General features: G+C 38.6%; 7 protein-coding genes and 2 long non-coding RNA genes across 12 annotated transcripts; 4 read left to right on the forward strand and 5 right to left on the reverse strand.

The window, feature by feature from the left end:
• Window positions 1-1,475: 1,475 nt before the first annotated feature.
• Window positions 1,476-4,012, forward strand: AT1G09390 (GDSL-like Lipase/Acylhydrolase superfamily protein). The gene is made up of 5 exons (NM_100809.5): window positions 1,476-1,949; window positions 2,547-2,738; window positions 2,817-2,983; window positions 3,096-3,360; window positions 3,613-4,012. Exons 1-5 carry the CDS (start codon window positions 1,694-1,696, stop codon window positions 3,843-3,845), a joined length of 1,113 nt encoding a protein of 370 aa, NP_172410.1. The 5' UTR covers window positions 1,476-1,693; the 3' UTR covers window positions 3,846-4,012.
• Window positions 1,927-2,569, reverse strand: AT1G04697. The gene has a single exon (NR_138760.1). It is a non-coding gene; the product is annotated as an other RNA (long non-coding RNA).
• Window positions 3,942-5,826, reverse strand: AT1G09400 (FMN-linked oxidoreductases superfamily protein; the record flags this gene model as incomplete). 2 transcript variants are annotated; one of them, NM_100810.2, is made up of 5 exons in its annotated part: window positions 5,398-5,466; window positions 5,155-5,295; window positions 4,949-5,079; window positions 4,706-4,864; window positions 3,942-4,623 (listed from the first exon to the last, which is right to left on the reverse strand). In NM_100810.2, the coding sequence occupies exons 1-5, from the start codon at window positions 5,421-5,423 to the stop codon at window positions 4,106-4,108; spliced, it is 975 nt and encodes a 324-aa protein (NP_172411.1). In that variant the 5' UTR covers window positions 5,424-5,466. The 2 variants fall into 2 exon arrangements, with proteins under 2 accessions (NP_172411.1, NP_001322114.1); NM_001331832.1 differs by having other exon boundaries at window positions 4,106-4,623; window positions 4,949-5,295; window positions 5,398-5,826.
• A 3-nt stretch (window positions 5,827-5,829) lies between these two features.
• AT1G09410 (pentatricopeptide (PPR) repeat-containing protein) lies at window positions 5,830-8,117 on the forward strand. The gene has a single exon (NM_100811.2). It carries the CDS (start codon window positions 5,873-5,875, stop codon window positions 7,988-7,990), a length of 2,118 nt encoding a protein of 705 aa, NP_172412.1. The 5' UTR covers window positions 5,830-5,872; the 3' UTR covers window positions 7,991-8,117.
• A 66-nt stretch (window positions 8,118-8,183) lies between these two features.
• On the reverse strand, window positions 8,184-8,838 carry NIMIN-3 (NIM1-interacting 3). The gene has a single exon (NM_100812.3). It carries the CDS (start codon window positions 8,676-8,678, stop codon window positions 8,340-8,342), a length of 339 nt encoding a protein of 112 aa, NP_563843.1. The 5' UTR covers window positions 8,679-8,838; the 3' UTR covers window positions 8,184-8,339.
• Window positions 8,839-8,891: 53 nt separating this feature from the next.
• Window positions 8,892-12,303, reverse strand: G6PD4 (glucose-6-phosphate dehydrogenase 4). 2 transcript variants are annotated; one of them, NM_100813.2, is made up of 12 exons: window positions 12,044-12,249; window positions 11,605-11,809; window positions 11,271-11,518; window positions 11,079-11,173; window positions 10,880-10,994; window positions 10,543-10,748; window positions 10,354-10,462; window positions 10,220-10,254; window positions 9,980-10,100; window positions 9,677-9,879; window positions 9,401-9,601; window positions 8,892-9,307 (listed from the first exon to the last, which is right to left on the reverse strand). In NM_100813.2, the coding sequence occupies exons 1-12, from the start codon at window positions 12,143-12,145 to the stop codon at window positions 9,070-9,072; spliced, it is 1,878 nt and encodes a 625-aa protein (NP_563844.1). In that variant the 5' UTR covers window positions 12,146-12,249; the 3' UTR covers window positions 8,892-9,069. The 2 variants fall into 2 exon arrangements, with proteins under 2 accessions (NP_563844.1, NP_001184947.1); NM_001198018.1 differs by having other exon boundaries at window positions 8,899-9,307; window positions 9,677-9,873; window positions 9,944-10,100; window positions 12,044-12,303.
• Window positions 9,061-9,756, forward strand: AT1G09421. The gene is made up of 3 exons (NR_139621.1): window positions 9,061-9,290; window positions 9,374-9,494; window positions 9,562-9,756. It is a non-coding gene; the product is annotated as an other RNA (long non-coding RNA).
• A 122-nt stretch (window positions 12,304-12,425) lies between the features above and the next one.
• ACLA-3 (ATP-citrate lyase A-3) lies at window positions 12,426-15,971 on the forward strand. The gene is made up of 12 exons (NM_100814.4): window positions 12,426-12,663; window positions 12,920-13,096; window positions 13,173-13,334; window positions 13,446-13,526; window positions 13,797-13,848; window positions 13,946-14,060; window positions 14,152-14,233; window positions 14,353-14,448; window positions 14,648-14,749; window positions 14,842-14,958; window positions 15,078-15,194; window positions 15,334-15,971. The coding sequence occupies exons 1-12, from the start codon at window positions 12,565-12,567 to the stop codon at window positions 15,406-15,408; spliced, it is 1,275 nt and encodes a 424-aa protein (NP_172414.1). The 5' UTR covers window positions 12,426-12,564; the 3' UTR covers window positions 15,409-15,971.
• On the reverse strand, window positions 15,689-18,436 carry AT1G09440 (Protein kinase superfamily protein; the record flags this gene model as incomplete). 2 transcript variants are annotated; one of them, NM_100815.4, is made up of 8 exons in its annotated part: window positions 18,148-18,323; window positions 17,252-17,839; window positions 17,064-17,168; window positions 16,866-16,988; window positions 16,615-16,785; window positions 16,402-16,531; window positions 16,114-16,326; window positions 15,689-16,029 (listed from the first exon to the last, which is right to left on the reverse strand). In NM_100815.4, exons 2-8 carry the CDS (start codon window positions 17,821-17,823, stop codon window positions 15,943-15,945), a joined length of 1,401 nt encoding a protein of 466 aa, NP_172415.2. In that variant the 5' UTR covers window positions 17,824-17,839; window positions 18,148-18,323. The 2 variants fall into 2 exon arrangements, with proteins under 2 accessions (NP_172415.2, NP_001321827.1); NM_001331833.1 differs by having other exon boundaries at window positions 15,943-16,029; window positions 17,252-18,436.
• Between the last annotated feature and the right edge of the window lie 117 nt (window positions 18,437-18,553).

Consider the following 18,553-nt stretch of genomic DNA (forward strand, 5'->3'; position numbering starts at 1 on the left):
TTTATTTATATACATACATATATATAGAGAGAGATGTTTTAAACAGAAAGGTGAGAAACGGTTCGAGAATGAAGTTTGCTTGTAACACTTGGACTCTCTTTAGGGCATAAGAACACGAAACAATAGGTGATATGAATCATTTGATATTTTTGGCAATTTATTTAAATTTTCTCCTTGCTGATTACTAATACAATCCAAATTGGCGTTTTGTCAAAAAAAAATCTAACTTATTTTCCTCGTTTTAATCCATTTTTTTGGTTTCCGTTTTTTCATGGGTTTGGTGGAGCTTGTGAATGTCTTTCTCAAGCTTCAAGCAATCAATTTGCCTTTGCTAAAACTCGTTTCTGTGATATTAAACCAAGGGCTTGGTTTATCGCTTGATTAACAATATCGAATTAGTATTATCTTACGTATTTTGAATTGATTTTCATTATATCACTCTTGCTTTTTGTCAAACTTTTGTGTGTGTAATATATATCATAAATGGTAAATTAACTATTTATATCCCAAAAGGGTTGGAAGTTGGGCATGGATTATCGAATATATATTGAATGGCATGCATCTTATGCAATATAAATATAACTAGGTAAGTATCCGCAAAATGTATGCATCTAATTATTTCTAAAATTTAATATATAATTAAATTCATGATTATATTATTACATGTTTCAGTTCGACTGCATACTGTATATATACTATATATTTTTAATGTATGAACTAGGTAATCATTTACACAATGGGTTGGACATACGTAATTTAAGAATATCTTTGAAAATAACTGGAATTTATATCATTAAAAAGTAGGATATAACTAGAGTGGCTAGTATAATTTTCAGAAAACTAATTAATTTTTAATTAAAAACTATACTGAAACATAATGATTTATATATAAAACTTTAGTAAACTAAAGTAAAATGCATAATGAAAACTTGTATAATATAAGAAAATCTCATATACAAAACAACATATATTGTTGGGCCAATTATTGGTCTTAAAAGGCCTCATTTATTCTTAAAAGGCCTTTCCTTAGGTGTACAGTGACTTCCTTGAGCAAGAATGTCATTTCATATGGATAGAGATAAAACATTGGTCTGTAGTCAGCACATAGGTATACCAAACACGTTAAACTTTTTTGTTGGCTGAAATTTGAGAAAGTAAGTGATGCTTAACATTTTGCTGGATATCAGTGGTTAATTTTTATACGAAATGCTTTTGGAGTTGAAGATGAATAAATTATGAGTAATGCTCCATTTGCATAAGTCAAACAAGCTAGCGTTGGCGTCCAGATGATTAATTTCCGCGTCCTCTTTGGCTTCCAAGTTCCAACGTAAATTTTCGCCGCATATTTTTTCGATCTTATCTTTTCGTTGTTACGTACAAAAGGAAAATTCCATTGTACATTCGTTTTGGATATATACTTTAGGATGCATATGCATATTTATGTATGAACAATTAGCATCTACATTGGAGCTGGAGCCAACAGTAAGCTTGAGTTATGTGTCTGTCACTGTCAACCACCAACATACAAAGTCTTAGGCTTTGTTTTTAAATTCACTAAAGAATCACACTCACACACTATAGCTTAAAATAAGAGAAATAAGGCCCACACACTTAAGGCTTACCATTATTACAATTTATTACAAAGCTTTCGATCTTCACTCTATCTTGATCAAATCTCTACTAGCAAGTTACAATGGCTACTCTCTCTCTTCACTCCCACTCTTTCCTTCTTGTTCTCCTTCCGTTTATCCTCATTCTCCGACAAAACTTGGCAGTGGCCGGAGGATGTCAGGTTCCGCCGGTGATTTTTAACTTTGGCGATTCCAACTCCGACACGGGTGGACTCGTCGCCGGACTCGGATACAGCATTGGTCTTCCTAACGGTCGTTCGTTTTTCCAGAGATCCACCGGCCGATTATCCGACGGACGCCTCGTCATCGATTTCCTTTGTAAGTCAACTTTCTCTTGACTTTTTTTAACTCTAGTTAATTATTTAGACGGTGGAGATTAGAGGTAAGTGCAATGAAGTCGTGACAACCGTCCGATGGAATAGATGTAAACCTTAATCAACGGCTAATAATTGATGACGGTGATCGCGTTGCGTGATGCCACAAAACGACACAATTCACTCGTTGAAATGATGAAAATCTAATCCAAAGAAAAGTGGGTCCCACTTACCAACATGGGAAGATATCACAATCAAAAGTGGGTGCCACCATGTAGATTCGGCGCGTGAACCCACTCGTTACATTAGATTGCGTGACTAAAGAGTCAAACAACGCCGTATAGTAAAAGATGCGTTCTGTTTTTTTTTTTTTTTTTTGGTATCAATGTTAAGTATGCGTTCTGTTTTGTCCAAATCACATGTTATAAGGTTTCATATTTTAGTCATTTATATACTATAATGCATGAAAATATTTTGTTACTAACGATATGCAGATTCAAGTTAAATTTTGGTGGTTGGTAAAGTTGAAATGCAACTTCTATATCTAACTTCAAAAGTAAATATGAATCTAATATTCCATTCTTTTCTGACATATTGGCAGGCCAGAGTTTGAATACAAGTCTATTGAACCCATACTTAGACTCATTGGTTGGATCAAAGTTCCAAAACGGTGCCAATTTCGCAATTGTTGGATCTTCCACTCTTCCCAGATATGTTCCTTTTGCTCTCAACATTCAGCTCATGCAGTTCCTCCATTTCAAATCCCGAGCACTCGAGCTTGCTTCTATTTCAGGTATCTATCTGATCGTAATTAACTCTTTAGCAAAAAAATAGGTAATTCACTAAAGGACCCTTGCATTATGTTTTGCAGATCCTTTGAAAGAGATGATGATAGGCGAAAGTGGATTCAGAAACGCATTGTACATGATCGATATCGGACAGAATGATATTGCGGATTCATTCTCCAAAGGCCTTTCTTACTCCCGGGTCGTCAAGCTTATTCCAAACGTTATTTCCGAGATCAAAAGTGCCATAAAGGTAAGAACTAGAGTTTGTGGGTTTATTCTGAATAAAACATGCTAGAGTGTGCTAAACAATAAGTCTTGATATTGGGAGAGAGTTGAAATCTTTTGTTAAATTTGTTTTGCAGATATTGTATGATGAAGGAGGGAGGAAATTTTGGGTTCACAACACAGGACCATTAGGTTGTCTGCCTCAGAAACTTTCAATGGTTCATAGCAAAGGTTTTGATAAGCATGGTTGTCTAGCAACTTATAACGCAGCTGCAAAACTGTTTAACGAAGGACTGGATCATATGTGTCGGGATCTGAGGACGGAACTGAAAGAGGCCAACATTGTCTATGTCGACATTTATGCCATCAAGTACGATCTCATCGCAAACTCCAACAATTATGGTAAGCTTTGATGCATATAAGTAAACACCATTAGTGTCTGTTTATCGGTTAAGATCTTATGTCATCATAAATCCTTCATGTATGTGTAACTTCGTTAAGCATTTTTGTGTCATGCATCAAACATGATTAGGTATTTTAATCCGGTCTATCTGATCTGAATCAAACCTTAACCATACTTAGGAACCTGAAAAACCAAATCTATGTTTTGTTTCCATGGTTAATTATGATCATCTACTCAATTGTTTTGTGCAGGCTTTGAGAAACCCTTAATGGCATGTTGCGGATACGGAGGGCCTCCTTACAACTACAATGTGAACATAACGTGTGGGAATGGTGGCTCTAAAAGTTGCGACGAAGGGTCTCGGTTTATAAGCTGGGACGGAATACACTACACCGAGACTGCTAACGCCATTGTAGCCATGAAAGTATTGTCGATGCAACATTCTACGCCACCAACTCCGTTCCATTTCTTCTGCGGCGGCTGACATTCTACACATTGCTTCCGTTCCAAGTAAGAAATTTTATTTTTGTTTCGGATTTGGTTTTAGCCTCTGTAATTGTGCAAATTAGACTTCACCAATATAAAAACCGGTCACAATTGATTTTCTTAATGGTCTTGAGTAGACATAACAATTGAAGCGAAAAGAGATTGAACAAGACTCTTGTCTTATTGATCTGTGGTATCGAGAAAAGGGTAATCAGTGTAACCAGCAACAGGATCAGAACTGTAGAAACTTGGTCTGTCTTACTTATTCAGCGGAGCATTGAGCTCAAACCTTTTAGGCAAATCAGGATTAGCTAAGAACAATCTTCCGTACGCTACAAGATCTGTTCTTCCCTCTGCCACCGCCTTGTTTCCGTCTTCTCTTGTATAACCTCCGGCGACAATGAACGTTCCATTAAACGCATTTCTCATCGGCGTAAGTGATTCCCTGCACTCGAAAATCTCACTGACGGTTTTCATCCTAGGCTCAATCATGTGGCAGTAGAGTATCTCGAATCTGTTGAGAGACTTGGCCATGTAAAGCCCTAATCTTTTTGGATCTGTATCTCCGGATTCCATGTAATCAGCGAACGGTGAGAGTCTGATTCCGACACGATCAGGTCCGATCTCTTTCGAAACCGCTTCGATTACTTGTAAAGCGAATCTACATCGATTCTCTAGAGATCCGCCGTAACTATCGGTTCGATCGTTAACAGAGTCTTTCATAAACTGGTCAATCAAGTACCCGTGAGCTCCATGGATCTCTACTCCATCAAAACCTAGAAAAAGATAATAAAAAAATTAGGTTGGAATCTTTTTTTCTAGGGTTTGGTTGGAAAGTGAAAGTTTGGATTTTTTTACCAGCTTCGGTTGCGTTTCTTGCAGCGAGACGAAAATCATTGATAATTGTCGGGATTTCGTCAGTTCTTAACCTTCTCGGAGGTGTAAACTCATTCGATGGATCATCGGCGAATGGCTTATCTGTTGAAGAGACCGGAGATTCTCCATTTGGCTGACAATCTACAAATATTTACACAAAGAACCATGTTTAGCAATTTTCAAATCTTAAAAGAGTAAACTTGTAAAACAGTTTCTTTGATAAACCTTGATGAGAAACGCGACCAGCGTGCCAGAGCTGGCAGAAGAAGATGCCGCCGTGAGAGTGAACAGCGTCAACGATGGGCTTCCATGCTTCGATTTGTTCTTTCCTCCATATCCCTGGCATGTTTTGATACCTTTAAGAGATTAAAAAAGTCAATGAAAATCATAAAAAGTCAACTTTCTGTGAATTGGTTTTAGAAAAGACTTACGCCATGGCGGTTTCAGAAACTCCGGTGGCTTCACTGATGAGAAGACCTCCCGGAGTTGTTCTTTGACAATAATACAAGGCGACGTGAGGTTGTGGAATGTTACCGTATGATCTCATTCTCGCCATTGGCGCCATAACGATTCTGGAATTTATATTCAGATTGAGATTTTGATAAGACAGAGATAGTAATGTAATTACCACTGAGTTGTTTGTGTGTGTGTGTGTAAATGATATCTAAGAGAACCTGTGAGTAAGATTGAAGTTTTTCATTGAGAATGGAGTGAGAAGGGGAATTGTCGAGCTTTATCTTTAAGAACTTCATATTAGTGTTGCCTTGGTGATTTTTCAGAGTATTTTGGAGTTTTATTACCAGAATCCGTGAAACAGAGGAAGTTTAAAGAGACACAAATATGTTAGGTGTTAAAAAGTCAAGAGTACACAAATATGTATACGTAATAACAAATTAACTTCTAATTGTTTTTAATTTTATACGTAACTAATTTGATTCGTTAGGTCGAATATCTGTATAGAAAACTACAATTGGGCTATAGAAATGTATTTCTAGACCGTAAATCGTTCCTTGTCCTACAAGATTTGTTTTTTACTTTTTAGTTAAATCTCTTTTTGATAAAGGTTTCCTCTTTAGGTTTTTGTTTTTGTTGTAACTCTTGTTCTGCAAGTTAAAGGTTCATCACTCAGAGCTAGGTAGTACTCTGAGTATGAAGTCACAGATACTCCTACGTCGAACGTATAGCACAACCATCCCTCCTCCCACAGCAAATGTTAGAATCACTCATCTCTCTCGTATCGGCAAGATTCATGAAGCTCGGAAGCTTTTCGATTCATGTGACTCGAAATCAATCTCTTCCTGGAACTCTATGGTTGCTGGGTACTTTGCGAATCTAATGCCCCGAGATGCACGGAAACTGTTCGATGAAATGCCTGACAGAAACATCATCTCTTGGAATGGTTTGGTGTCCGGGTATATGAAGAACGGGGAGATTGACGAAGCTAGGAAAGTGTTTGATTTAATGCCTGAGAGGAATGTTGTCTCATGGACGGCGTTGGTGAAAGGGTATGTGCACAATGGTAAGGTTGATGTGGCAGAGTCGTTGTTTTGGAAAATGCCTGAGAAGAATAAGGTTTCTTGGACTGTGATGCTTATTGGGTTTTTGCAAGATGGGCGAATCGATGATGCGTGTAAGCTGTATGAAATGATACCGGATAAAGATAATATTGCAAGGACTAGTATGATTCATGGATTGTGCAAAGAAGGAAGAGTGGATGAGGCAAGAGAGATTTTTGATGAGATGTCAGAGAGAAGTGTGATTACTTGGACTACAATGGTCACAGGATATGGGCAGAACAATCGTGTGGATGATGCTAGGAAGATTTTTGATGTGATGCCAGAGAAAACTGAAGTTTCATGGACTTCCATGCTTATGGGCTATGTACAGAATGGGCGAATTGAGGATGCTGAAGAACTTTTTGAAGTTATGCCAGTGAAGCCAGTTATTGCGTGTAATGCTATGATTTCCGGGCTTGGACAGAAAGGAGAGATAGCAAAAGCAAGAAGGGTTTTTGATTCAATGAAGGAGAGAAATGATGCATCTTGGCAAACGGTGATCAAAATTCACGAAAGAAACGGTTTTGAATTGGAGGCTCTTGATTTATTTATTCTGATGCAGAAACAGGGAGTTAGACCCACTTTTCCAACATTGATAAGCATTCTTTCGGTCTGCGCCAGCTTAGCAAGCCTCCACCATGGTAAACAGGTCCATGCTCAGTTGGTTAGATGTCAATTTGATGTTGATGTGTATGTTGCGTCTGTTTTAATGACAATGTACATTAAATGCGGCGAGCTTGTGAAGTCTAAACTAATATTTGACAGGTTTCCTTCAAAGGACATTATCATGTGGAATTCAATCATATCTGGTTATGCCTCACACGGTCTTGGAGAGGAAGCATTAAAGGTTTTCTGTGAGATGCCTTTGTCTGGTAGTACTAAGCCTAACGAAGTCACCTTCGTTGCAACTCTCTCAGCATGTAGTTACGCTGGGATGGTTGAGGAAGGGCTTAAGATCTATGAATCTATGGAATCAGTTTTTGGGGTTAAGCCAATCACCGCGCATTATGCTTGCATGGTAGATATGCTTGGGCGTGCAGGACGGTTTAATGAGGCAATGGAAATGATTGATAGTATGACTGTCGAACCAGATGCTGCAGTTTGGGGTTCTCTATTAGGAGCGTGCAGAACTCACTCGCAGCTGGATGTGGCAGAATTTTGTGCGAAGAAACTCATAGAGATTGAACCGGAGAATTCTGGGACTTACATCTTGCTCTCCAACATGTATGCATCTCAAGGTAGGTGGGCTGACGTTGCAGAACTGAGAAAACTTATGAAGACTAGGTTGGTAAGAAAATCACCAGGTTGTAGCTGGACTGAAGTCGAGAACAAGGTGCATGCATTCACTCGTGGGGGTATTAATAGCCATCCCGAGCAGGAATCTATTTTGAAGATACTGGATGAATTGGATGGGTTATTGAGAGAAGCCGGGTATAATCCTGATTGCAGCTATGCATTGCACGATGTAGACGAGGAAGAGAAAGTCAATAGCCTGAAATATCATAGCGAGAGACTAGCGGTAGCTTATGCTCTTTTAAAGCTATCTGAAGGAATACCCATCCGAGTCATGAAGAACCTTAGAGTTTGTAGTGATTGCCACACAGCAATAAAAATAATCTCTAAGGTGAAAGAGAGGGAGATCATTCTAAGAGATGCAAACAGATTCCATCACTTCAGAAACGGAGAGTGTTCCTGTAAAGATTACTGGTGAGATTCAATAAATGCCAAGCAGAATGTTTTTTTTTAATCTTAGGCTTAGCTATCAATCCTCGTTGGAGCGTTGGCAAAATGGAGTAATTCTCGCAAACCATAGGAACTTGCTCAGCCATTGATGAGAGTTCTCTCTAAGTTCTTCTGCTAATATATATATATTTTTTTACTGATCTTGTTATCAATGTGCATTTGTAGCATTTTCTTCAATATGGTTAATAAGAAGTGATGAACAATCTTCAAGCAAAACTAGAATTCCATGACACATTTGTTTTTGGTACGTAGTTACTAACATTCTTTGTTGCTTATACAGAAACTGAAGAGCTCTTTGTCTCTTGTATGTATGTATGCTACAGAGAAAGATTCAAGTCTAAACAAACGTTAGTCTCAGATCCTTCTTGCTTTTCCTTAGAGCCATCATACTCGTTGGATGCTGAAGAGCTCTCATTAGCTGCTTTTTCAATGTTGTTGGCCTCTGCTTTATTCATGAAAATGAAATCTTCTGGCTGAAACGAAGGGAATCTACGAACCCTTGCTCTTTCTTCTTCTTCCTGTCTCTTCTTCTCCATGGAGCTGTTGACATATTTCCGCATTTCCCTTGCGTTTTTAAGCACTGTGTACAACTTCTCCATCTTTTCTTCTTCGTCATCTTCCTTCTCCATTTTCACCCTCTTTCTGTCTCTGTCCATTGAACCGCTCTCTCTTCCTTCCCCTATGAAAATGTTTCTCTTTAGTTACATCATTTTCATCCTACTTTGATCATCAACACATGATACATCTGGAAGAATTTTCTGGAGGAATTGGTGGAGAAGATATAATTATTGCCTCTAGTGGGAAGACTAACAACATGACCTTATCTAAAAGTCTCTCAGACTTTCTTCTTTCCTTTGGGTGGCTTTGGAGACTTTTCAACACTATTATGGACCCCACCATGATGGACATTCATATAGCAACATGACATACATGTGTACATATGTACAGTCTACAGGGAATGGCACAGCTTCAAGCTAAACAAACACACTTCACAATAACCATTCAGAATCACTCTCATTTGTTTGTTGCTGCATCTATGTTTCTTCTTCAGTCATCTGCCCATGGGACACCGTGCTTGGCCCAAAGATAGTATGCCGCAACTGGTCCTCGTCCACCAAATTCATACAACTCCGGAGCTGTGTGATGCTTGTCTATCTCTTCTAGAACCGGACTAAGAATGTTCCATGCTGCTGCAACCTCATCGCTTCTCATGAACAGATGATTGTCTCCGTCAATTACATCATGAATTAGGTGTTCATATGAGTCTGGTACTTCGGTTTTATACCTACAGGTTTGATCCAACAATTCAACCAACCATAAGGCGCAAAAGTTCGATTTTTAAAATGTGTAGGAACAAAGATGAGAATGCAAAACTTGCCTGTCTTTATAGAGCAAGTTAAGTTCAGAAGCGTCTAGCTGAAGACCTAAACCAGGAACCTTGTTGTTGATTTTCACCAGGATGGCCTCATCAGGTTCGTCACGTAGAATAAGCTCATTTGTCCCCAAATCTATGTTTATTCCAATATTTTCTCGGTATAGGTTTCCAGGAACATGCCGGAATTGCACATGAATCTCCACTCTTTCAACATTAAGGCACACCAATCAATTGTTATGACAGTTGGATATGTCTATGAGTAGGAATAATTATTCTTACCTGTGTTTAATGAGGCCAGTGCCAACTCTTACAAGGAAAGGTACACCATCCCAACGTGCATTATCAATATACAAGGCTGCTGCACAATATGTAGGGTCTACACCGTTCAAGATCACACCGTTCTTGTCTCGGGAACTGGATTTATACTGGCCAAGGATGACATCACGCGGGTCTATCTTGCGAATTGATCTTAAAACCTTCACCTGCAGAAGCAGGTTTGTCACCAAGTCACTTGACAGAACAAGAGTACACAACTTACATATATACCATAAGACGATTTTGTTCTTTACAGTACAGGTTGACCTTTTCATTTCGGATATCTTCACCATCGAGACTTATCGGAGGTTCCATGGCAAGTAATGCGATTGTCTGAAGTATATGGCTGTGCACTATGTCCCGTATTATTCCATATCCATCAGAAAACCTTAAAAAAAGCAGTAGGAAATTAGAAAATAACATTACTGATTTGTCTAAGAATGCTGAAACAACACAATTTACTCTCACATGCAAAGAAATGGTGAAAATAGAACTATTGTGCCTTACTTTTCTGTTTGCGCAATTGATTCTGATATAATAACCTGGAAACATCATTTATACACAAAGTGAACAAACCAGAATGTGGAAGAGGAAAGTTCAGGCACTATACACAACTACAAACAATCAGAAGGAAACACTACCTGTATATTGCGTATGTATGTTCTGTTCCATAGTGGTTCAAAAACTAGATTTGAAAACCTTAACACTGTCAGATTTTCAATGAGGTTTCTTCCTAACATGTGATCTATCCTGTAACGGGCACAGAAGTGTGAAGAAATATGAACTTGAGAGCTGTGCATGCAGAAAGCAACTAGATTTAAAAGAAGGACCTGTAGATTTGCTTCTCTTCAAACTTAGAGAGAAGTGACTTTGTTAACTGATGAGACGAATGTGAGTTAAAACCAAAAGGTTTCTCAACTATTATTCGAGTCCAGCCTCGTGGTGCCTGAGCGTTATCTCCAATGGTGCATGCCACATCCACCAGAGCTTCTTGAGGTACTGAGAGGTAAAAGATTCTATTTGCTTCTGATTCTCCCTGAAGAAGAAAAGCTGTTAATGTCTTATTCTATCTTGCTTGTCTGTTCAAAATGTTGTAAACTCAGAAAGAGGACTACTTCTGGGACAAAATGTAATCATTGAAAGAAAGAAAAAAAGGTACTTAGGAACCTCAATCTGTTTCATTCTCTCGGCAAGTCGGGACATCCCATCCCTGTTATTATAACCTCCATTGATATAGTATGTTCTACTCTGAAATGCATCCATCTTGCCCCCACAATTCTCCCTGAACATTTAGCATCATTCTTTAGCTAGCACGGCCGTATATCAGAGATACCAAATTTAAGGTAGTACCAAGAATTATACATACTGATGATCAACACGGCAAGTCAGCGTTGATGCAATGATGGATCTGAGGTCTTCATCTGTCAGATTCTTTCTTGAAACCCCAAATATAGCAACATCCTGTGACAATGAAGACCAATCAAGAAGACAACCGAAAAAAACTATCCAACTGTTTTGCTGCTTACTTTGTAATTGTTCATGAGCACAAAAGTCATACCTCAGGAAGGTAGCCGCTATAATACAACGCAAACAATGCCGGGAAAATCTTCCCTCTTGCTAGCTCACCAGTGGCTCCTACAACAGCAATGCAAAGTGAGGCCCTTCTTCGAACATCTGAAAGATCATCCGAGAGTTGTTTTGACACAGGTGGTAAGTCTCCAACATTGTGAAACCCATCATTCAAATCCGTTCCCAGAATATTCTCTTCTGGTCGTAAATCTTCAGCTCTAGTTTCTTCAGCAAAACCTGCATCACATTCTACCTCAGGAAGTGCTAAAGAATGATCAAGTGAAGACATGAGATGTAAATTGACTCATATCTTAGAACTAGACCTCGTTCATCATCGCTGAGGAAAGTGTGCTTTGAGTGTGTTGTAAGCTCGTTTACAGGCTGATGTTTTCTGTTGTTGCCTTGTCTACGATTCAAGCTCTTAAGTATCCACAGTTTCAAACCACAGAATCTCCGGCAGAGATTCGAGCCTCCTCCGTTGAGAACAAGGCTTCCACTTCTGGAGAAACTATAGTCTCTTGACGAAACCTATTCACACAAAATAGAGAAATTTCAACAACTAGAAATCAAGTTGATTTCGAAGGTCAATAATATACTAAAGCTTAGATTCAGAGGGCATGTAACACGAATTTGAGATCTTTGGTGAGATTGCAGAAAACATTAGCATAATCCAAGAAAAATAATAATCTTTGTTTCTCAAAGTAATGACCTTTTGATAAAACGAAAGCATGCATGAAAGGTAGAGCGAATACATGTGCTTACCGGAAAATTAGAAAAAGAGGCGGCGAGATGGCAAGAGCAGACGGAGGAAGACGGAGCCGTCGCTGATTGAGAAAAGGGAAGCAAGCAACTGGAGAGAGACATGAGGATAGTTCCTCAGGGATTATAGCTAAACATGTTCAAAGCTTTAAAGCTGCTTTAAGTGGATCAAAGTGGAAGACGAGTGCAAGTTTAAGTTTTCTGATTGACGCCTCCATTAATGGTTCCAACTTTCAGATAATCGTCGGGTTCTTCTAAACCGAACCGTACCGGTTGGTTCTCGAGGAAAGAGAATTGAATTTGTGGTTTAGGCGGGGGTGGGTAGGTTGACTTTCGATATCTCAACGTCAACGTCTCTTCTGGTCCCGCCGAGTCGGCGTCATCGTTGAGTTGGTGAGATCATCTTCTTCTCAACTTCATCGATCTTATCGTCTCGAAAATTGTCACCTTTTCTTCTCAGCTACTTCAGGCGGAGAAACACTTTCCGTGGTTTAGTGTTGAGGACGATCACTGTTTGTAATTCGATGGCGAGGAAGAAGATCAGAGAATATGACTCCAAGAGACTTCTCAAGGAGCATTTGAAGCGTCTTGCTAATATTGACCTGCAGATTCGCTCTGCTCAGGTCATTCTCACGAATTCTAGTTTTGTTTTCATCGATCTGCTTTGTGGAAATTCGATAGCACAATTCAATTGGAACTCTTGAATGAATCGTGTTTTGTCTGAATGTTATTGAGAGTAATCTTGGACTTAGATAGAGCTAATGAAAGTGAGAATCTTGGGAAAGATCTCTTTCTACTGATGACTTTGGACATGGCATGATTAGTTGATTACTAGAACTACTGATGATGGGTGATTCGTTTATTGTTGTATACTTTTAGGTGACAGAATCTACGGATTTCACTGAGTTAACCAACCAGGAGTCATGGCTATCGTCCACAAAGCTAGTTGTGAAACCGGATATGCTATTTGGGAAACGCGGGAAAAGTGGTTTGGTAGCTCTAAAGCTGGATCTTGCTGAAGTTGCAGACTTTGTCAAAGCCCGCCTCGGCACTGAGGTGACTCATCGCAGCCAGAGTTATAGATCAGCTGGTAAATTTTGTTGTGGTATTGATGTTTGTTTATGAGTCGCAGGTCGAGATGGAGGGATGTAAAGCACCTATCACTACATTCATTGTGGAGCCTTTTGTGCCTCATGATCAAGAATACTACCTCTCTATAGTATCTGATAGACTTGGATGCACTATAAGCTTCTCTGAATGTGGTGGCATTGAAATAGAAGAGAATTGGGACAAAGTACTACCTTTTTTTTTTTTTTTGTGCTTCTTTTCTTGTTTTGTTGCATTATCTTTTTCGACTCACTTCTGTTGTTTTCTCCTGGGGAACTTGGTTTTCTGGTATCAACAGGTGAAGACTATATTTCTTCCTGCGGAAAAGTCGATGACGCTAGAAGTATGTGCTCCATTAATAGCAACTCTTCCTCTTGAGGTAAGTTTCTGTTCCCCTGTGATTAACTTCCTAGTAAGCCAGCGGCACCCTGCAACTATTTGCTTTAGATAACCCTAGAAATCTGGTTTTGATGTGCGTACATTTTCGGTCTTTGTATGGTGTTCTACTTTCAATCCTATGCAAATTCAAAGATCTGTTAGTCTGAACTTAGGCTGCTCAGTACTTGCATTCTTTTTTAAGGAGATTAATAATTTAGGTTGTTTTGAACTATGCTATGCCTGCTCTAACAAATGCTTCTATCTATTTCAGGTTCGAGCTAAAATCGGCAACTTCATAATGGGTGCCTTTGCTGTATTTCAAGGTATGAGTATATTAGATTAGGCCACTTCTTGACTTTGCTCTGATTCGAGATCTCTCAAGGACATCTTCTTATTATCTACTTGTGTGTTTCTTTAAAGATTTGGATTTCAGTTTTATGGAGATGAATCCTTTTACACTAGTCGATGGAGAACCATTCCCTCTGGATATGAGAGGAGAATTAGATGACACTGCTGCCTTCAAGAATTTCAACAAGTATGTCTAACATTTCTAAGTTCCCGGTGAGAGACCCGCAATCAATTTTTCCGGTGGAAACTCATTGGATTGATAAGTTTTATTAATACAGGTGGGGAGACATTGAATTTCCTCTGCCATTTGGAAGGGTCCTCAGTTCTACAGAGAACTTCATCCATGGTTTAGATGAGAAGGTTTAAGCATCCAGCTTTTCTAAAAACACCACTTTTGTGACTCAGACAGGAAAGACTTGAAAGTAATGTTACTGACCATTCATGTCTGTGTGTGTGTGTGTGTTTGTTACTTATTGCAGACAAGTGCTTCTTTGAAGTTCACTGTTTTGAATCCTAAAGGCCGCATTTGGACGATGGTAGCTGGAGGTGGTGCTAGCGTCATATATGCTGATACAGTGAGTTGCAACCCCTGAACTTAAGGCATGCTAATTTTCATGGTTGAATCAACTCAAATATAGATTATAGATTATGATTTTTAAAAAATCTCATATCCTTACCATTTCAAAAGACTGGAAAAAAAATTCCTTCAAATGATGACTCCAAAGAATTTCTCACATTAATTTGTTTTTGTTGTCCTTATCTGCTTTTGTTAAGGTTGGGGATTTAGGTTATGCATCAGAGCTTGGAAACTACGCAGAGTATAGTGGAGCACCTAATGAGGAAGAGGTGTTACAATATGCAAGAGTTGTCATTGATGTGAGTCATGGCAAAGAACTTGGCCTTTTCCTTAATTGTTTCTATCTATAAAATTTTAGAGATTCACAGACCAAACGTTCGGGCTTTCTCAGTGTGCCACTACTGATCCTGACGGGCGTAAACGAGCTCTTCTAATTGGAGGAGGCATTGCCAATTTCACTGATGTGGCAGCTACTTTCAACGGTATCATTCGAGCGCTAAGAGAAAAGGTGCTCTTTCTCACAAACTTTAGTGAACGAACAAACAGTTGCTACTGTATTTTGATGAAGATGAGAGGAATGCTCAAGAATGAAATCGATGCTGACCTTTTTTTGTGTGCCATGAGCAGGAAACAAGATTGAAAGCATCAAGAATGCACATTTACGTAAGGAGAGGTGGACCAAATTACCAGACTGGTTTGGCTAGAATGCGAGCTTTAGGAGAGGAACTTGGTGTCCCTCTAGAGGTAACCGAATTACTTATGGTTTTACTCACAATCTAAACCTAGGAGAAATGGTGAAAACTCATTCTGTCGAAAAATTTCTCAGAAAAGAACATGTGTGGTTAGTTCGAATACTGAACTTTACAAGGATTGATGATTGCAGGTATATGGTCCAGAGGCAACAATGACGGGAATATGCAAACGAGCCATTGACTGCATCATGTTGCCTGATGCATAACCTACCCAAACCTTTTATCTCTTCTTCAGTTTGAAAGCAGAACAAAAGCTTTGGAGCTGGACGAATGAGTGAGTGTAAAATGAGTCATGTCCTTCATCTCTCTCTTTCCACATAAGAAAATGAAAATCTCTTTAAAACTTTTTTTCCACTGGGTGTGAATTTGAAAACTGTATCATTGTGTGTAAGCGTAATTGTAATCAGACGGTCAAAATCCTTATTTTGAAATGTACAATAAGACTTCAAAAGTTAATGTTGCTTTTGATTTTTGTGTGTGGTAAAGCCACACTCGCTCTACACACCAATCTATTATACTAATGTAAAGGTTTGAAGACAAATCCAATTCCATATACAAACATGTCTATGTATACAATATATGTCATATTGTATACCTCTCTATCAGCTCTTCATTCAAATGCAAAACAGGAAAAAAAATGAAAGAAAAAGACTTCCAAAAACAAGAACAAGAAAATGCAGAAGAAGCAACATCTTTTAAAGAACAGAGAATAATCTCTGTTTCTGTTGGTGATCTGACTATTACAGTCTCTTGCTCTGTGATCTTGAAACCGGTCTGCTTCTATCGGTATCCGAGTTTTCCTCTTGCGTTCTGCGCACTCTCCGCTCCTGTAAGTTGAATTCTTGCTTATGTTTATACAGTTTCTGCATACTTTTCTGTTTCATATAAAATGGTTATAAAGCAACACTAACCTCTCTTGGTACAGGATATTCCTCAGACTCCAGCATACGCACAACTTGACTCATTTTAGGTCTCTTTTCAGAATCAGGATCAATGCATCTAAGTGCTGTAAGAAGTACTCGTTTCAGTGCTCTAGTCGCTGGCCTAACTGCTATGTTTGGATCAATGACTTCTTCTAATCTCTTAGATCCTACCATCATCTTCAACCACTCAACCAAATTCACCTGCAAAATAATGTTGATGAGGCTCAAAACTCATCATATTTATCAAATCCATTCATCTCTCCATGTTCTATCTACCTCATTAGCAGGCCGCGCGTAATCCACAGGATCTCTTCCGGTTATTGCTTCTAAGACCAAGACACCAAAGCTGTACACATCACTCTTTTCATTCAAAAGTCCGGTATTCGCATACTCAGGAGCAACATACCTGCAATACTCAAAACAAAAACCACGGCTCAGTAACTCATTCCGGTGTTTTCTTTTTGTCTTAAACCAAAGTTGCTTAATTACCCAAATGTTCCCATGACTCTAGTAGTCACATGGCTTTTCCCATCTCCAAGTAACTTGGCAAGGCCAAAATCAGAAATCTTTGCATTGAATCTATCATCGATCAAGATGTTGCTCGACTTGATGTCTCTATGCACCACTTTTGGTTCGATTGCCTCGTGTAGATATGCAAGACTGCACATGAAAACAAAACTTACATTCAGCAGAACATATGTGAAACACCAAAAAGAAATGTAAATGTTTTGCTCAATTACGCCTTGGATGTTCCAGTGAGAACTTTCATTCGAGCTTCCCAAGTTAGATATCCATGATGTTTCATTGCTCCGTGAAGCCATTCTTCAAGGTTCCCATTGTTCATATACTCATAAACCAATATCCTAATAGCAACAAACTCACATAAGTTGGCTTCTTTTTTCTCTCTATATAAGACAAAAGATTCAATATATTTATACCTGTTTGTGCCTTCAATGCAGTATCCTAGAAGACGTACCAAGTTCTTGTGACGCACATGACCTATAGCATCTACCTCTACTCTAAACTCTTTCTCTGCTTGTCCCCTACAAAATCAAACTTCAAGAATAATCAACTAAAGAAAACAAATCAATAAGAGAGAGTACATTTCTCTGAGACCATAACTCACAAGTGGTTTAGGATCTTTTTCACGGCAACAAGACTCCCATTGACCAACTCGCCTCGGTAAACAACTCCATAGCCTCCTTCACCAATCACATTTTCCTTTGAGAATCTGTTTGTTGCTATCTCAAGATCTCTCAGAGTAAACCAATGACCCCATCCAAGGTGTGACTCAGGTAAACCAGAAAGAGGTGATGGTGATGGTGTAGCCATCTCATACAATGATGAAGTAGACCGGTTTGCAACACATAAATAACCTTCTTTGCCTGAACCAGACCGGCTACTACTCAAACCATTCTCTCTGTTCTTCTCCATTTCCAAATTAAGCAAGAATTTGTCAGATTCATTGTTGTTTTCATCCTGAGGATCGAAGTTACTACTCGTTGAGACAACATGCTCGATCCTGACTTCCTTGATCTCCTTTGACACCACAGGGGTTTGTATGATGGGAAGACTTAAGGTTTTGGATCTTCTTGATTTCTTTTTCCAAATGAGACAAAATGAAAGAACAGAGAGTACGACAATGATGATCAGTGCAATGGTGATAAAGATGGCTTGCCAGATCTTAAGTCCAGCCATTGTTCTCCTTCCTAATCTGCTAGACTCAAAATCATCAAACTAAGAGATTAAAGTTGATTCAATCAGAAAAGAGAAAGAATAGAGAAGTAAATGTTGAAAGAACTAGCTACATGAAAAATGCTGTGGGAGAGAGACTCCAAGTTGATATAGTGGTCCCGAATTATAGAAAAAGGACCACTAAGTAGCTAAAAACCCAAGAAAGCAAGAAGATAACAAAATGCAGCAATCATTAACATCTTCATTATCTATTTGGAAGATGCATAGGACAAATCAATGATGATAGAAATACAGAGAACAAGTAGACGACAATTTAATGATTATTACCTCTATGAATGAAGGTTGACAAGAGAAACACTTCAAAGATGTTTTAGATGGAACTGAGGAAACAGAGTGTTTTGTTTTTTGACGAATGATGAACTTTTTTGTGAAAAGAACAAGAAATCACGAAAAATTTCAAAATCAAATAAAAGAAAAAGAGAAAACTTAAAAACTTAGGCAGTGAAATCTGGTGGAAGAGAAAACTTAAGAGAAGGAAGAAGAAATGGAGTTATCAAGTGGTAGGTGATGAAATCTTAATTTTTTTTTCTTTCTATTAATTGTTCTTTAATATAGGTGGTGTGACAGAGAGAGCTTGCATTGCAAATTACATTTCATTACAAAACATAAAAACATCCTCTACATTTCCGTGAAGAGTATGATGTTTTAACTACCCAAAGTAACTGTCCGATCT

This window comes from Arabidopsis thaliana (genome assembly GCF_000001735.4).
Source record: "Arabidopsis thaliana chromosome 1 sequence".
Classification (NCBI taxonomy): domain Eukaryota; kingdom Viridiplantae; phylum Streptophyta; class Magnoliopsida; order Brassicales; family Brassicaceae; genus Arabidopsis; species Arabidopsis thaliana.

Excerpts from the sequence above, each read along its gene's own strand:
- NIMIN-3 (NM_100812.3), bottom strand. The coding sequence starts at position 8,678 with ATGGACAGAGACAGAAAGAGGGTGAAAATGGAGAAGGAAGATGACGAA.
- AT1G09390 (NM_100809.5), top strand. The coding sequence starts at position 1,694 with ATGGCTACTCTCTCTCTTCACTCCCACTCTTTCCTTCTTGTTCTCCTT. Across the intron at positions 2,739-2,816 it reads CGAGCTTGCTTCTATTTCAG|ATCCTTTGAAAGAGATGATG; the intron begins GTATCTATCTGA and ends TATGTTTTGCAG. Across the intron at positions 3,361-3,612 it reads CGCAAACTCCAACAATTATG|GCTTTGAGAAACCCTTAATG; the intron begins GTAAGCTTTGAT and ends TGTTTTGTGCAG.
- ACLA-3 (NM_100814.4), top strand. The coding sequence starts at position 12,565 with ATGGCGAGGAAGAAGATCAGAGAATATGACTCCAAGAGACTTCTCAAG. Across the intron at positions 14,061-14,151 it reads GCCTTCAAGAATTTCAACAA|GTGGGGAGACATTGAATTTC; the intron begins GTATGTCTAACA and ends TTATTAATACAG. Across the intron at positions 14,750-14,841 it reads ATGCAAGAGTTGTCATTGAT|TGTGCCACTACTGATCCTGA; the intron begins GTGAGTCATGGC and ends GGGCTTTCTCAG.
- AT1G09410 (NM_100811.2), top strand. The coding sequence starts at position 5,873 with ATGAAGTCACAGATACTCCTACGTCGAACGTATAGCACAACCATCCCT.
- G6PD4 (NM_001198018.1), bottom strand. The coding sequence starts at position 12,145 with ATGTCTCTCTCCAGTTGCTTGCTTCCCTTTTCTCAATCAGCGACGGCT. Across the intron at positions 10,749-10,879 it reads AGAGAATGAAACAGATTGAG|GGAGAATCAGAAGCAAATAG; the intron begins GTTCCTAAGTAC and ends TTTCTTCTTCAG. Across the intron at positions 9,602-9,676 it reads ACTGGCCTCATTAAACACAG|AGTGGAGATTCATGTGCAAT; the intron begins GTAAGAATAATT and ends TAATGTTGAAAG.